At 42.4% G+C, this 17,707-nt stretch overlaps 1 protein-coding gene across 1 annotated transcript in view; it reads left to right on the top strand.

Annotated features, from left to right (window-relative positions):
- Septin14 (septin 14) overlaps window positions 1-17,473 on the top strand; it is a 57,595-nt gene extending 40,122 nt beyond the window's left edge. The window contains exons 6-9 of the mRNA XM_045143488.1: window positions 3,240-3,336; window positions 7,250-7,418; window positions 8,216-8,348; window positions 17,294-17,473. Coding sequence (XP_044999423.1) covers window positions 3,240-3,336; window positions 7,250-7,418; window positions 8,216-8,348; window positions 17,294-17,473 — 579 coding nt within the window. The remainder of the gene's footprint in view (window positions 1-3,239; window positions 3,337-7,249; window positions 7,419-8,215; window positions 8,349-17,293) is intronic.
- Window positions 17,474-17,707: the final 234 nt, after the last annotated feature.

Below are 17,707 nucleotides of genomic sequence, written 5' to 3' on the forward strand. Positions count from 1 at the left end.
TGGCCTTGAATTCATGGTGATCCTCCTACCTCTGCCTCCTGATTGCTGGGATTAAAGACGTGCTACCATGCCTGGCTCTTTGCCCATCTATATATATATGTGTAAGTCAGATTAAACATTTATCTCTCATCATTTTTTTTTAATTTTTAAAATTTTTATTAGCATTTTCCATGATTATAAAAAAAATAAAAATAAAAAAATCCCATGGTAATTCCCTCCCTCCCACCCCCCACACTTTCCCCTTTGAAATTCCATTCTCCATCATATTACCTCCCCATCACAATCATTGTACTTACATTCTCATCATTTTTTTTTTTTGTGGTGAAAACTTTTAAAATGCTTTCTTGTAGCTTTTCAGAATGTATGATAGATTATTGATGTCTGTAGTCACCTACCATACAGCAACACAACAGAATTTTTTTTTTTTTTCAAGGTAAGGTTTCACTCTAGCCTGGGCTGACCTGGAATTCACTATGTAGTCTCAGGGTGGTCTTGAACTCATGGTGGTCCTCCTACCTCTGCCTCCCGAGTGCTGGGATTAAAGGCGTGCACCACCACACCTGGCAACAGAATTTTTTTTAAGGCAGGATAGTGAGAGTGGGAGAGAGAGACAATTGGCACGCCAGGGCCTCCAGCTAATGTAATGGAGCTCCAGATGTGTGCGCCACCTTGTGTGCAGGTGTGACCTTGCACACTTGTGTCACCTTGCGTCTGGCTTACAAGGGACCTAGAGAGTCAAACATGGGTCCTTAGGCTTTGCAGGCAAGCACCTTAACCGATAAACCATCTGTCCAGCCCACAATAGAATTTCTTAACCTTGGGCTACAGAGATGGCTTAGCAGTTAAGGTGCTTGCCTGCGAAGCCTAAGGACCCAGGTTCAATTCTCTAGGTCCTACATAAGCCAGATGCACATGGTGGCGCATGCATCTGGAGCTCATTTGCAGTGGCTACAGGCCCTGGCATGCTCATTCTCACACTTTCTCTCTCTGTCCCTCTCTCTGTCTCTAATAAATAAATAAATAAAAATAAATCAGAATTTCTGGACCTTGTCTAATTGACAGCAATCTTCCTACCTCAGCCTCCCAAGTGCTGAGATTAAAGTTCTGAGTCATAGGGCTGGAGAAATGGCTTAGTGGTTAAGGCATTTGCCTGCAAAGCCAAAGGATCCTGGTTCATTTCTCCAGGACCCATATAAGCCAGATGCACAAGGGGCACATGCATCTGGAGTTTGTTTGCAGTGGCTGGAGGCCCTGGCATGCCAATTCTCTCTCTCTCTCTTTCCCTCTTTCTCTCTCTGTCTCTTTCTCTTAAATAAATAAATAATTAAAAAAATCTAAAGTCCTGAGCCACCATACCTGGCTTGACTGATATTTCTTATAATTCACTATTGTCATATAGCAATGCTATTGATACTTGCATGTTGACTTTATAGCCAGTCATTTTGCTGAATCTATTTTAGTTTCAATAGTGCTTTTTTCCCTTTGAACTTTCTTTCTTTCTCTCTTTCTTTTCTTTTCTTTCTTTCTTTATTTTTTTTACTTATTTGTTTATTTATTTATTTTGAGTTTTTTGATGTAGGGTCTCACTCTAGCCCAGGCTGACCTGGAATTCACTATGTAGTCTCAGGGTGGCCTCAAAGCCATGGTGATCCTCCTACCTCTGCCTCCCAAGTGCTGGGATTAAAGGTGTGCGTCATCACGCCCAGCTCTTTTTTCTTTCTTTCCTTCTTTTTTATTTCTTTGAACTTTCTGACATGTAAAATTGTGGTTATCTGCAAATCAGCAACATCAGGACTTTCTCAACATAGACACCCTTATTTCTTTCACTTGTTCAACTTCTCTGATGGGGACTTTTAGAGCTATGATGACTACAAGTGATGAATGTGGTCATCCTTGGTTCATTCGAGTTACTAGGGAGGATTTCAGCTTTCTCCGCTTTCAATGTAATAATATACACGGCCTTTACTATGCTGATGAGGTACACTCATTGTATACTTATGTAATCCTTTGTATGTGCGTGCGCATGCATGTATGTGAGTGTGGGTGCACACACGTCATAGCACACGTGTGGAAGTCAGAGGACAATTTTCAGGTCCATTCTTGCATTTTACCTCACTGGGGTAGGGGTTTCCCTCTCTGGATTTCACTCTGCTGTTGTTCCTGCCTGAACTTGCCACAGGCTTCTGGGAAATTCTCCCGTCTCTGCTGCCCCATCTCACCATCAGCACACTACCTTTTTATGTGGGGTCTGGAGATCAAACTCAGCTACAGGCTTGAGTGGTGAGGACTTAACCACCGAGCCGTCTCCTCAGCTCCTAGTAGTTTTATTTCCTTTTACTTATTTCTTTATTTTGGTGTTTTGAGGGAAGGTCTTGCTCTAGTCTGGGCTGACCTGGACTTTACTATGTAGCCTCAGGCTGGCCTCGAATTCGTGGTGATCATCCTACCTCTGCCTCCCAAGTGCTGAGATTAAAGGTGTGTGTCACCACACCTGGCAATTTGTTTATTTTTTGAGTTTCATAAAATATTTTACTTACTCATTTACTTATTTGAAAGAGAGAGGGATGGAGAGAGGAAGAGGCAGAGAGAAAGGGAGAGGGAGAGAAAGAGAATGGACACACCAGGGCCTCCAGCCACTGCAAACAAACTCCAGACACATGAGCCACCTTTTGCATCTGGCTTACATGGGTACTGGGGAATCAAACCTGGGTCCTTAGTCTTCACAGGCAAGTGCCTTAACCACTAAGCAATCTCTCTAGCCCAATTGTTTCTTTATTAACTTGTAAACTACTAGTAATGATGCTTTTCATCTTATCAACATTGTCTTTGTATTTAGGATACAGATAGTATGAGAAAATTATATCTATTTAAATATTTTTTAGCCAGGCATGGTGGCACACAACTTTAATCCCAGCACTTGGGAGGCAGAGGTAGGAAAGTCACTATGGGCTCAAGGCCAGCCTGAGACAAAGTGAATTCCAGGTCAGCCTGGAATGTAGTAATATCTTACCTTGAAAAAACAAAAAAAAAAAATATTTATTTACGAGAAAGAATGAATACACCAGGCCCTCTTGCTGCTGCAAATGAACTCCAAACACATCTGCTACTCTGTGTATCTGGCTTTATATGGGTATCAGGGGATCAAACCACAGCCAACAGGCTTTGCAAACAAGCATCTTTAACCACTGGACCATCTACCCAGCCCAGGGAATGTAATTTATACCCATTTTATTTTCTAGGGGCTGTTACCCTTTGCTGTAGTAGGGAGTATGGAGGAAGTGAAAGTTGGAAAGAGGATGGTCAGAGGCCGTCAGTACCCTTGGGGAGTTTTACAAGGTAAAGATAATGAAGAAGATCATAGCATCTATAATCTCAAAATAGCCTTTTAATCTGAGCTGGTATTGGTAACTCTAGCTGTCCTATAAGTTAATGGCTACTAACGAGGAACATAAATCTATTTCGTTTAAGCAAATACTACAGTGACTATGCTCCATTCTTCATAGGAAATTATCAGAAATTGGTTTCAGCCAAAATCTATAGAAGTTTGGCAGAATCTTCTTGTTTACTCTAATATGCAATATGCATATATGTGTATCATCTACCTCGTGTGAAACCTTGCTACTCAGAATGTTGGGGATTGCATTGAACAAAATGGAAGTATTAACATTAATGTTCAAATGTGTTATCTAAAGCATGGTGGCACACACTTTTACTACCAGCACTCGAGAGGCTCAGATAGGAGGATCACTGTGAGTTTGAAACCAGCCTGGGGATACTGAGTGAGTTTCAGGTCAGTCAGCCTTGGTTAGAGTGAGACTCTGCCTTGAAGAAACAAAAAAGTAAAACACAGGATTGGAGAGATGGCTTAGCAGTAAAGGCACTTGCCTGCGAAGCCTAAGGACCCAGGTCCAATTCCTCAGGACCCACATAAGCCAGATACACAAGGTGGTACGTGTTTGGAGTTCTTTTGTAATCTCTAGAGGCCCTGATGTGCCCATTCTCTCTCTCTCCCTCTCTCAAACAAATAAATAAAATATTAAAAAAGCAAAACCCAATAAATGTTATATAAACTACAACAATTTATAAAGTACTTTTTTCTGTTCTTTTTTATTTTTTTGTTCATTTTTATTTTTATTTTATTTTTATTTTTTTCAAGGTAGGGTCTCACTCTAGCCCAGGCTGACCTGGAATTCACTATGTAGTCTCAGGGTGGCCTCAAAGCCATGGTGATCCTCCTACCTCTGCCTCCCAAGTGCTGGGATTAAAGGCGTGTGCCACCATGCCTGGCTTTATGTATTTATTTGAGAGTGACAGAGAGAGAGAGAGAGAGAGAGAGAGAGAGAGAGAGAGAGAGAGAGAGAGAGAGAATGGGCACGCCAGGGTTTCCAGCCACTGCAAGCGAACTCCAGACACATGCGCCCCTTGTGCATCTGGCTGATGTGTGTCCTGAGGAATTGAGCCTTGAACCTGGGTCCTTAGGCTTCACAGGCAAGCACTTAACCACTAAGCCATCTCTCTAGCCCTTTCTGTTGTTTTTTTGAGGTAGGGTCTCACCCTAGCCCAGGCTGACATGGAATTCACTATGTAGTCTCAGGGTGGCCTCAATCTCATGGAGATCCTCCTACTTCTAACTCCTGAGTGCTGGGCTTAAAAGTGTGCGCCACCATGCCCAGCTTATAAAGTACTTTAAAAATATTTTAATTGATTTATTTGAGAGAGAGGGAGAGAGAGAAAAAGAAAGAATGAACATTCCAGGGCCTCCAGCCATGGCAACAAACTCCAGATGCATGCACCACCTTATGCATCTGGCTTATGTAGGTCCTGGGTAATCAAACCTGGGTCCTTTGGCTTTGCAGGCAAGTGCCTTAACTGCTAAGCCATCTCTCCAGCCCTTATAAAGTACTCTTAATGAAAGAGAGGGAGGATTGGTGTGTCTGGACCTCCAGCCACTGCAATCTAATTTCAAACGTGTGCACCACCTGTGTGCACTTGTGCAGAAGTTAGCTTGTGCATCTGGCTTACATGGGACCTGGGGAGTCAAATATGGGTCCTTAGGCTTTGTAGGCAAACGCCTTAACTGCTAAGCTATCTCTCCATCCCTATAAAGTATTTTAAGTGGTTGTTAAAAAAAAGCCTGATAGCCAGGTGTGGTGGTGCATATCTTTAATCCCAGCACTAGGGAGGCAGAGGTAGGTGGGTTGCCATGAGTTCAAGGCCACCAGAGACTACACAGTGAGTCCCAGGTCAGCCTGGACTAGAGTGAGACCTTACCTCGAAAAAAAAAAAAAGTCTGATGTGGTGGGGTGGGAGGGGTGGCTGGAGGGATGGCTTAGTAGTTAAAGCCCTTGCCTGAGGACCCAGGTTCAATTCCCCAGTACCCATGTAAACCAGATGCATAAGGTAGCACATGTGTCTGGAGTTTGTATATAGTGGCTGGAGGCCCTGGTGTGCCCATTAGCTCTATCTGCCTGTTTCTCTTTCTCTCTCTTTCTTCCTCCCTCTTTCTCAAGTAAGTAAGTAAACAAACAAACAAACAAACAAACAAACAAACAAATAAATAAATACAAATTTAAAAGGCCTGATACTCTAGACTGTATTTCCTGTACTCACATAAAGCCACATGTACAACATGACTCATTTGGCTGGAGTTCTTTTGCGATAACAAGAGGCCCTGGTGCGCTCTCTTTCTCTCTCCTTGCAAACAAAAATATTTAAGGACTGGCGAGATGGCTTAGCATTTAAAGTGTTTGCCTGCAAAGTTTAAGGACCTAGGTTTAACACACCAGAACCCATGTAAGCCAGATGCACATGGTGGTGCATGCATCTGGAGTTCATTTGCAGTGGCTAGAGGTCCTGATGTGCCCATTCTCTCTCTCTCTCTCACTCTCTCTCATAACTGAATTTAAAATGCTACTAAAAATATTAGAAAAAGAATAGGGGCTGGGAATATGGCTCAGAAGGTGTTTTAGTTACCTTCACATTTCTGGGACAATGTATCCATTTTTGTTTATTTTTATTTTTTTATTTGAGAATGACAGACAAACAGAGAAAGAAGAGGAAGAGATAAAGACAGAATGGGCACACCAGGGCCTCCAGCCACTGCAAAGGAACTCCAGACACATGCACCCCGTTGTGCATCTGGCTTATGTGGGTCCTGGGGAATTGAGCCTCAAACTGGGGTCCTTAGGCTTCACAGGCAAGCATTCAGTGACTAAACCATCTCTCCATCCCCACAATTTTTTTTGTTCCAAGGCAGGGTATTACTCTAGTTGAGACTAACCTGGAACTCACAGCCATCCTCCATCTCAGCCTCCTTAGTGCTGGGATTAAAGGTGCTCACCTCCATGCCTGGCTCCAAAATACGTTTTATAAAGTAACCAATTGTATGATTCAAAGAACTTTACCTGTTGATCATCTTGATTGCTAATATATTGTTTTTAATATTTATTTATTTATGAGAGAAAGAGACAGATAAAGAGAGCTAGTATGGGCATGCCAGGGCGTCTGGCCACTACAAATGAACTCCAGATGCGTGCGCCACCTTGTGCATCTGGCTTTACATGGGTACTGGGGAATCAAACCTGGGTCCTTTGGCTTTGCAGGCAAGCACCTCAACCATTAAGCAATCTCTCCAACCCTATTCTATTGTCATTTTATTTTTATTTTTTGGTTTACCACGGTAGGGTCTGGCTCTAGCCCAGGCTGACCTGGAATTCACTATGTAGTCTCAGGGTGGTGTCGAACTCACACTGATCCTCCTACCTCTCTGCCTCTTAAGTGCTGGGATTAAAGGTGTATGCCACTGGTTTATATTTAATTTTTATTTATTTATATAAGAGAGAGAGAGAGAATGGGCATACCAGGGCCTTCAGCTGATGGAAACAAACTCCAGAAGCATGTGCCACCTTGTGAATCTGGTTTATGTGGGTCCTGGGTAATTGGACCTGGGTCATTTGGCTTTGCAGACTAGTGTCTTAACCTCTAAGCCTTCCCTCCAGCCCAATCTATTGTTTTTAACGTATATTATCCAAGCACTCAAGAATGCATATTGAGAGCCTGGCATGGTAGTGCACGTCTTTAATCCCAAGCACTCCGGAGGCAGTAGGAGGATCGCAGTGAGTTCAAGGCCACCCTGAGACTACATCGTGAATTCCAGGTAGGCCTGGGTTAGAGTGAGACCCTATCTCAAAAAAAAAAAAAAAAAGTGCATTGATAGTTAATATTGTGCAATTATTATTTTTTTGAATAGTGGAAAATGAAAATCACTGTGACTTAGTTAAGCTCCGGGATATACTCCTTTGCACCAATATGGAAGACCTGAAAGAACAAACCCACACCTATCTCTATGAATCATACAGGTCCAACAAACTGCAGAAATTGGGCTTTACGGATGTGGGCCCAGATAATCAGCCAGTCAGGTGAGTACAGAGATCGACATCCTTGGCACTCAGGAGATGGCTCAGTTGGTAAAATGCTTGCTATGTATTTTACTAGTTCCCATCTCCAGAACCTACATAGACAGTTGGTGGGATGGTGCACGCCTTTCATCCCAGCACTGGGGAGGCGGAGACAAGAGGATCCCTGGGGTTTGCCTGGACTGCAAGCCTAGCTGAATTGCTAAACTCAGATTCTGTGAGAGACCCTGTCTCAGCAAATAAGGTGGAGACCACGTGAGGAAGATATCTGACATTGACCTATTATTGCACATGCACCCCATACACATAGCACTCCCCCAAAGGAGCAAACATGTACAAATGCATGTACACCACACATACACACATAGCCATGGGGGAAAAGAAGAACTTGCTGCAACATGTAAATTGTTTTAATGAGATAAGGTGTTGCTGTAGCCCAGGCTGATCTAGAATTCGCTGTGTAGTCTCAGGCTGGTCCCGAACTCTCAGTGATGCTCCTACCTCTGCCTCCTGAGTGCTGGTATTAAAGGCGTGTGCCACCATGTTTGGCTTTGTGTTCACATTTATCTGCTTGCAAGCAAGGAGAGAGGAGAAACACAGAGTGGTCATGCAAGGGCTTCTTTGCTGTTGGAAACAAACTTCAGCCACATATGCACTTTGTGCCCCTGGTTTTATGTAGGCACTAGGGCATTGAACTCAGGTTGGCAGGCATTGCAAGCAAGCACCTTTAACTGCTGAACCATCTCCCCTGGCCATGTATTAGCATTCTTAATATACAAATAATGAAATTCCTTTTTTAGTTTTCAAGAGTTGTATAAAGCCAAAAGACAAGAGTTTTATGATCAATGTAAGAAGGAAGAAGCTGAGTTGAAACAGAGGTTTATGCAACGTGTAAAGGAAAAAGAAGCAACATTCAAAGATGCTGAAAAAGAGGCAAGTTCTACTGAATTGATAGTAATAACTCATTTTACTTGTCCTATTCTTTTTATTTTTATTTATTTATTTCAGAGAGAGAGAGAGAGAGAGATAGGAGAGAGTGGGCACACCAGGGCCTCAGGCTAACCTGGAATTCACTCTGTAGTTTCAGGATGTCCTTTGACTCATGACAATCCTCCTACCTCTGCTGGGATTAAAGGTGTGAGCAACCATTCCTAGCTTTTCTATTCTTTAAAAAAAAATATTTTTATTAGCCAGGTAATCTCAGGGTGGCCTTGAACTCACAGAAATCCTCCTACCTCTACCTCCTGAATGCTGGGATTAAAGGTGTGCACCACTACGCTATGCCTTATTCTTTTTTAAAAAAATATATTTTTATTTCATTTATTTGAGAAAGAGAGACATGAGGCTTCCAGGCCTGATGCCACTACAAACTCCAGACACATGTGCCACTTTGTGTGTCTGACTTTACATGGGTACTGGGTAATTGGACCTGGGTCAGCAGGTTTTTCACGCAAATGCCTTTTTACCACTGAGCAATGTCCCCCAACTCCATTGTGCCCATTCATTTCTTTTTTTTTTTTTAAACATTTTTTTTTAATTTTTATTTATTTATTTATTTGAGAGCGACAGACACAGAGAGAAAGATGGAGAGAGAGAGAATGGGTGCGCCAGGGCTTCCAGCCTCTGCAAACGAACTCCAGACACATGCGCCCCCTTGTGCATCTGGCTAACATGGGACCTGGGGAACTGAGCCTCGAACCGGGGTCCTTAGGCTTCACAGGCAAGCGCCCAACCGCTAAGCCATCTCTCCAGCCCTCCATTCATTTCTTTGGGGGATAATTTCAAGAGATTAGGATTAGGGTGGGAGAAGAAATTTACTATCCTTCAAAAACTAGCTATTGGGCTGGAGAGATGGCTTGGCAATTAAGATGCTTTCCTGTGGAGCCTAAGGACCCAGATTCAATTCTCCAAGGTCTCACATAAACCAGATGCACATGGTGGTGCATTTGTCTGGAGTTCATTTACAGCAGCTAGAGGCCCTGGTGTGCCCATTCTCTCTCTCTTTCTGTCCTTCTTTCTGTCTCAAATAAATAAAAAAAATTAAAAAGTAGCTATTAAATCTGGGCAAGATGGTACATGCCTTTAATCCCAGCACTTGGGAGGCTGAGGTAGGAGTATCATTGTGAGTTTGAGGCCACCCTGTGACTACAGAGTGAATTCCAGGTCAGCCTGGGCTAGAGTGAGACCCTTCCTAGAAAAAAAACAAAAACAAAAACAGAAAAAAAAGTAGCTACCTACCATGCAGGATCTGATTATACACCCTTTATAAAATTATAGCCTATAATTTTATTTTATTTTATTTTATTTTATTTTGACATTTAGAAAACTTTTATTTTTTCATAGATGGTGTTGACTAATTTTATTTTTTTCTAGAGCATTTTGAGAATTTGTCATTGTCCTGTGTCTGTGCCATAATGAGGCAGAACTGTCCTTTCCAATTACTTTACTATTATAAATTGGGTTCTCCTACCTGCAGTTCTCCCAACATGCATTGCATGCTTAGGGCCTTTTAGTTTTAGGGTCTTGGGGGAAGGGCTTCCCCACTTCTATGGCTCCACTAGGCATTGCCCGAGTGAGCTCCCTCTCCAATTGCTGAAGTCCTTTGACAAGTATCTAGCTGGGTCCTTGGGCCAGCTATGATAGCCTTCAAAATCCATGTGGAGACTCAAATAGCAGGAAGCATTGAAGTCTCCTCTTTCTTTTCTTGTTTTTATTTGAGAAAGAAAGGGAGAAAAATAGGGAAAGAGAGAGAGAGAGAGAATGAGCAAGTCAGGGCCTCCAGCCACTGCAAATGAACTCCAGATGCATGCACCCCCTTGTGCATCTAGCTTACATGGCTCCTGGGGAATTGAACTTGGAACCTTAGGTTTGTAAGCAAGCACCTTAACAGCTAAGCCATCTCTCCAGCCCCTCTTTATTCCTTTTTTTTTTTTTTTTTTTTTTTTTTTTGGTTTTTTGAGGTAGGGTCTCACTCTAGCCCAGGCTGACCTGGAATTCACTATGGAGTCTCAGGGTGGCCTCGAACTCATGGTGATCCTCCTACCTCTGCCTCCCGAGTGCTGGGATTAAAGGCGTGCGCCACCACGCCCGGCTTCTTTATTCCTTATATTCTGTTAATATTTATATATTGGTGTTCTTGTGCTGGAGACTGTATTTTGCAATTGTATCCACTTGATCCACTGGCTCCTTTGTTATTATATAATGAAGGGGGTTTTTTTGTCAAGCAATATTTTATTTATTTATTTATTTACTTATTTATTTGAGAGACAGACAGTGAGCAAGAGAGAATGGGCACGCTAGGGCCTCTATCCACTGCAAACGTCTCTAGGCGAACATGCCACCTTGTGCATCTGGCTTATGTGGGTCCTGAGGAATTGAACCTGGATCCTCTGGCTTTGCAGGCAAGTGCCTTAACTGCTGAGCCATCTCTCCAGCCCCATCATTATTTATTTATTTATTTTTCAAGGTAGGGTCTCACTCTAGCTCAGGCTGACCTGGAATTCACTATGTAGTTTCAGGCTGGCCTTGAACTTATGGCAATCCTCCTATCTCTGCCTCCCAAGTGCTAGGATTAAAGGCATGGGTCACCACGCCTGGCTCCTATCATTCTTTAATATTTTCATTTATCTTTATAAGATGGAAAGAAGGAGATAATGGGCATAAAAGAACCGCCTGCCACTGCATATGAAATCTGGACACATGCGCTACTTTATTTTATTTTGTTTTTTTGAGGTAGGGTCTCGCTCTAGGGCTGACCTGGATTTCACTATGTAGTCTTAGGCTGGCCTAGAACTCACAGCAATCCTCCTACCTCTGCCTCCCAAGTGCTGGGATTAAAGGTATGTGCCACCATGCCTGGTCACAAGCAAGTGCTTTTAACCACAGAGCCATCTCTCCAGCCCGCAATTTCTTGTTTCATTAGTGTATATTTACTGTAAAATGCAAGGGGCTTCATTATGACATCTCCATACACACATACAAGATACTTTAATCAGATTCATCTTCTCTGTTACACTTAGTCCATTTTTTATTTTTTTAATTTTTATTCATTTGAGAGACAAAGAGACAGAAAGAGAGAGAGAGAGAATGTGCATGTCAGGGCCTCCTGCCACTGCAAACAAACTCCAGATGCATGCACCAGCTTTTGCATCTGGCTTACATGGGTGCAGGGGAATTGAACCTGGGTCCTTAGGTTACACAGGCAAGTACCTTAACCACTAAACCACCCCTCTTGCCCCGCTTTGATTTGATTTTAAAAACATATATGTGTATTTGAGAAAAAAAAAAACAGAGAGAAAGAGGTAGATAGATATGATAGACAGAGAGAGAGAGAGTGGAGAGTCTGGGTGCAACAGGACTTCCTTCCAATGCAAGTGAACTCCAGATGCATGCACCACTTTGTGTACTGGGGAATTGAACCAAGGCTGCCTGGCTGTAAAAACAAGCACCTTTAACCACTGAGCCATCTCTCCATCCCTCATTTGTAGTATAACATAACCCTCATGCTTATTGATTTTTTTTGTTCTGGAGGATCTTTCAGTGAAAGTGGGGTATTGATATCACACACTATTGATAAGTTGTGTCTTATTCTCTTCTAGCCAATTTTGACTTAAAGCCTGTTATATTGGATATCAAAGTAGATGCCTAGTTTTTTACAGTTTTGTTTTGTTTTGTTTTTGCTGTGCCTTCTAAATCTCTTTTTTTTTAATTTTTACATTTTTATTAACATTTTCCATGATTATAAAAAAAATCCCATGGTAATTCCCTCCCTCCCCCCGACACTTTCCCCTTTGAAATTCCATTCTCCATCATATTACCACCCCATCTCAATCATTGTACTTACATATATACAATATCAACCTATTAAGTACCCTCCTCCCTTCCTTTCTCTTCCCTTTGTCTCCTTTTTAACTTACTGGCCTCTGCTACTGAGTATTTTCCTTCTCACGTAGAAACCCAATCATCTGTAGCTAGGGTCCACATATGAGAGAGAACATGTGGCGCTTGGCTTTCTGGGCCTGGGTTACCTTACTTAGTATCATCCTTTCCAGGTCCATCCTTTTTTTTTTTTTTTTTTTTTTTTTTTTGAGATAGGTTCTCACTGAAGCCCAGGCTGACTTGGATGGAATTCACTATATAGTCTCAGTGTGGCCTCGAACTCACAGTAATCCTCCTACCTCTGCTTCCCAAGAGCTGGGATTGAAGGTGTGTGCCACCACACCAGGCTTTTTACAGAATTTAAGATTTTATTTATTTATTTATTTGTAAGCAGAGAGAGGAGAGAGAGAGAGAAGAGCTGGATGTGGTCACGCACGCATTTAATCTCAGCATTTGGGAGGCAGAGGTAGGTGGATCGACATGAGTTCGAAGCCACCTTGAAACAAAACAAAACAAAACAAAAATATTCCAAGTAAAAGAAATCTGAGGGCTGGAGAGATGACTCAGTGGTGAAGGTGCTTGTCTAAAAAGCCTAACCCAGGTTTGATTCTCCTATACCCACATAAAGCCAGATGTACAAAGTGGCTAGAGGTCCTGGCATTCCCATTCTCTCTCTCTCTCTCCTTTTTTTTTTCCAGTTTTTGTGAGGTGGGGTCTCGCTCTAGCCCAGGCTGACCCGAAATTCACTATGTTGTCTCAGGGTGGCCTCGAACTCATGGCGATCTTCCTACCTCTGCCTCCCAAGAACCAGGATTAAAGGCATGTGCCACCATGCCCAGTTTTTAAAAATTTTTATTGACAACTTTCATCACTATAGACAATAAAGCATGATAACTCCTTCTCCTCCCATACTTTCCCCTTCCCCTTCACAAATCCACTGTCTGTCATATCCCCTCCTCCTCCCCATCAGTCTCTCTCTCTCTTTTTTTTGTTCAAGGTAGGGTCTCACTCTAGCCCAAGATGACCTGAAATTCACTGTTTAGTCTCAGGGTGGCCTCGAACTCATGGCAATCCTCCTACCTCTGCCTCCTGAGGACTGGGATTAAAGGCGTGTGCCACCACGCAAGGCTCCATCAGTCTCTCTTTAATTTTGATCTCATCATCTTTTCTTCCTACTATGACGGTCTTGTGTAGGTTGTACCAGGCATTGCAAGGTCATAGATATCAGGCCATTTTGTGTCTGGAAGACTGCATTGTAAGCAGTCCTACCCTTCCTTTAACTACAGTTTTTCCTCCACCTCTTCCTCAATGGACCCTGAGCCTTGGAAAAAGTGATAGAGATGTCTCAGTGTTGAATACTCCTGTCACTTCTTCTCAGCACTATGGTGCCTCTTGAATCATTCCAGTCAGTGGTCACTGCTATCTGAAAAGAGAAGCTTCTCTAACAAAAAGTAAGAGTAGCATTAATATATAGGTATGGGGGCTGGAGAGATGACTTAGCAGTTAAGGTGCTTGCCTGTGAAGCCTAAGGACCCAGGTTTCATTCCCTAGTACCCATGTAAGCCAGCTGCCCAAGGTGGCACATGCATCTGGAGTTCATTTTCAGTGGATAGAGGCCCTGGTGTGCCCATTCTCTCTCTCTGACAAATAAAAATAAAATATTAAAAATTATGTGGCATAATCATGGAAAATGTTAATAAAAGTTAAAAAAAATAAAAAATAAAAAAAATTATGTGGTATGAACGTTAAGAAAAGCGCTTACAGGAAAGTTTGTACACCTTATTTTCTAGAACAGGGTCTCACCAAACCCAGAACTCACCCATGTGGCTAGACAAGCTAGCCAGTGAACCTCAGAGATTCTCCTGTCTCCACCTCATTAGCACTTGGATTGCAGGTGGCTGACATTTTCACATGATGTTAGGGATTCAACTCATGTCCTTATGCTTCCATGGCAAGCATTTTGTTGACTGAGCATCTCCCTAGCCCTTATCCATTTATGTTCTGTTTCTTTGTGTGTCTTTGCCACTGGGATGCACTTCTTTTTTTATTATTTTAATTTGAGAGAGAGAGAGAGAATTGGTGCACCAGGGCCTCAGCCACTGAAATAGAACAGTAGCTGCATGTACCACCTAGTGGGTATGTATGACCTTATGCTTGCCTAACCTTTATGTGTCTGGCTTGTGTGGGATTTGGAGAGTAGAAGGTGGTCCTTAGACTTTGCAAGCAAGCGCCTTAACTGCTAAACCATCTCTCAACCTGAGATGCATTTCTTGAAAGGAGCAAATTGTTGGATTTTATTGTTTAAGTAATGCACCTAGAATATGTTTTAATTGAATAATACTATTTTATTTCAGAGTTACTATTTGACAGTATGTACTAATTACTGTCTTGTTATTTTTCTCTGGTTGATCTGAGTAATATCTATGTTTCTCCTTGCTTCTTCATCTTAGAGTCTGATGGCTTACTGAATTAGTGCTGCTTGGTTAGTTCCTAATTCTGATTGCCTGTATCATCTTCTAGTGATATTTAGTCTTTCCTGTGCTCCCATGATAGCTCATGAAGCATCCAGCCATCAAACCAGTGCAGTGAAATGCCTGTGTTCCAGAAATGGGACTCCCGAAGGTTCTGACCCTCAAAGCACTCTAAATTTAGACAATAACTTCTCAGGATGGCTCCTAGCTACAGTATCTTGAAGAGTTGTTGGTAAAGTGAATTAAATTTCTAAAGTCAAACTACCATGTCGAGGGGCTGTGGGGAGATATGGTTCATGGATTAAGGCACCTTCCTGCAAAGCCTAATAACCCGAGTTTTATTCTCCAGTACCCTCGTAAAGCCAGATGCATAAAGTGGTGCATGCATCTGGAATTTGTTTGCAGAGGCTAGAGGCCCTGGCATGACCATTCTCTCTCTTTCTCTCTGTTGATCTCTCTCTGCTTGCAAATAAATAAATGAAGAGAAATAAAAAATATTTAAAATAGGGCTGGAGAGAAGGCTTAGTGGCTAAGGCACTTGCCTGCAAAGCCTAAGGACCCAGGTTCGATTCTCCAGGTCCCACGTAAGACAGATGCTAAAGTTGGCGCATGCATCTGGAGTTTGTTTGCTATGGCTGGAGGCCCTGGTGCACCCATTCTCATTCTCTCTCTTTCTCTCTCTCTCCTTCTCTCTGTCTTAAGTAAATAAATGAAATGCTTAAAAAATATTTAAACTATCATGTAGATTGCAGACCTCTTATTTGTTAAGTTTACAAGTCTGCAAGGGCTGTGAAGTTTTCTAGTGGCTCGAATCATCAGTCAGAGGGCTGGTAGACGGGGCTGAGGATTCTCCTTCACCTTTGCCGCTGCAGACAGCAGAGCGCCTTCCCTTGGCCGTAGAGCTAAGGTGGAAGGCAATGGGTTCTTTTGTTCCTTTTGTTATATGGCTGTCTTTGGATTCTCTCTCTGCTATTGAGTTTGTGGCCACTTACCTCAAGACATAGGGGCAGAACTGGTGCTATTGCTCTTCTCTGTGGAGGAGCAAGTAGGCATTGGGCAACTACTCAGCCATCTCGCCTGCCTCCAATCTTGGTACTATTGGTCACAAAATTTTTATTCAAACAAATTTTGTCGGAAAAATACTGAGTGAGAAAACATACCTCTTTAGGAAAAGATAAAGTGTTATATAAAACCATCTTTTGGTCTAGGCTGGAGAGATGGCCCAGTGGTTAAGGTGTTTGCTTGCCAAGTCTGCTGGCACCTGTTCAATTCCCCCATACCCATGTAAAGCCAGATGCACAAAGTGTATGTGCATCTGGAGTTTGCAGTGTCCAGAGGCTCTGGCATGCCCATACTCTCTCATTCCTCATAAGTAAATAAATAAAAAATAAAAGTATTATTCAAAAGGGCATCTTTTGTTCATAGCTGTGTTTCAGTAAATGTGGTTCGATAAGAACATTAAATTTTAACATCACGAAAATTTCAGGGCTGGAGAGATGGATTAGTGGTTAAGGCACTTGTCTGCAAAGCCAAAGGATCTCGGCTTGATTCCCCAGGAGCCACGTAGGCCAGATGTACAAGGTGGTACATGACTCAGGTTCTTTTGCAGTGGCTGGAGGCCCTGGTGTGCTCATTCTCTCTCTCTCTCTCTCTCTCTCTCTCTCTCTCTCTCTCTCTCTCAGAAACAAAGACAGAAAGAGAGAAAGAGAAAGGAAGGAAGGAAGGAAGAAATGAAATTTCATGTCTGAGAATTTACTATTTACTTCAATTGTGATTCTTTTTTTTTTTTTTTTTTTTGGTTTTTCGAGGTAGGGTCTCACTCTAGTCCAGGCTTACCTGGAATTCACTATGTAGCCTCAGACTGGATTCAAACTCATTGTGATCCTCCTGCCTCTCACAAATGCTGAGATTAAAGGCATGCACCACCATGCCCAACTATGATTCTTTTTTTTTTTTAATTTTTTTGTTCATTTTTATTTATTTAAGAATGACAGACACAGAGAGAGAAAGAGAGAGAGAAAGAGAAAGAGAGAGAGAGAGGGAGGGAGAGAGAATGGGCGCGCCAGGGCCTCCAGCCACTGCAAACGAACTCCAGAAGTGTGCGCCCCCTTGTGCATCTGGCTAAGTGGGTCCTGGGGAATCGAGCCTCAAACTGGGGTCCTTAGGCTTCATAGGTGAGCACTTAAATGCTAAGCCATCTCTCCAGCCCTGAGTCTTTTTTTAATTAATTTATTTGAGAGAGCAAGGGAGAGAGAGATAGAGAGGAGAGAATGGGCACTCCAGGGCCTCTAGCCACTGCAAACAAATTCCAGACACATTACCATTTTTGCATCTGGCTTTATGTAGGTACTGGGGAATTGAAGCTGGGTCCTTTGGCTTTGCTGGTAAGTGCCTTAATTGCTGAGCCATTTCTCCAGCCCTTAGTCATGATTCTTTTGGTATGTTTGGTATCCACGAAAAGGCAAGTTTGCTTTTTCTTATGTTCCACCACACTGTGTCTTGACTCACAACTATACATTTGCCTTTCAGCTGCAGGATAAGTTTGAGCACCTTAAAAGGGTTCAGCAAGAGGAGATAATAAAACTTGAAGAAGATAGAAGGAAATTGGAAGAAGAGATTGTAGATTTTTATAAAATGAAGGCTGCTTTTGAAGCATCTCAGACTCAGGTGTGCACCAATACAAAGAAGGATAAAGACCGTAAAAAATAGTCTTTTCTCACCATTTCTGTTACAGAATTCCATCTGCTCTGTTCATCTACCTGTAAGATTGTCTTCAATTTAATTTAATTTTGACTGGAATTTAAGTTTCTAAAAATGTACTTATTGGGGCTGGAGTAATGACTCAGCAGTTAAGGCACTTGTCTGCAAAGCCTTAAAACCTGGATTTGATTCCCCAGTACCCACGTAAAGCCAGATGAACAAAGTAGTGCATGTGTTGAGAAT

The sequence above is a fragment of the Jaculus jaculus genome, chromosome 2, assembly GCF_020740685.1.
Source record: "Jaculus jaculus isolate mJacJac1 chromosome 2, mJacJac1.mat.Y.cur, whole genome shotgun sequence".
NCBI classification, from domain to species: domain Eukaryota; kingdom Metazoa; phylum Chordata; class Mammalia; order Rodentia; family Dipodidae; genus Jaculus; species Jaculus jaculus.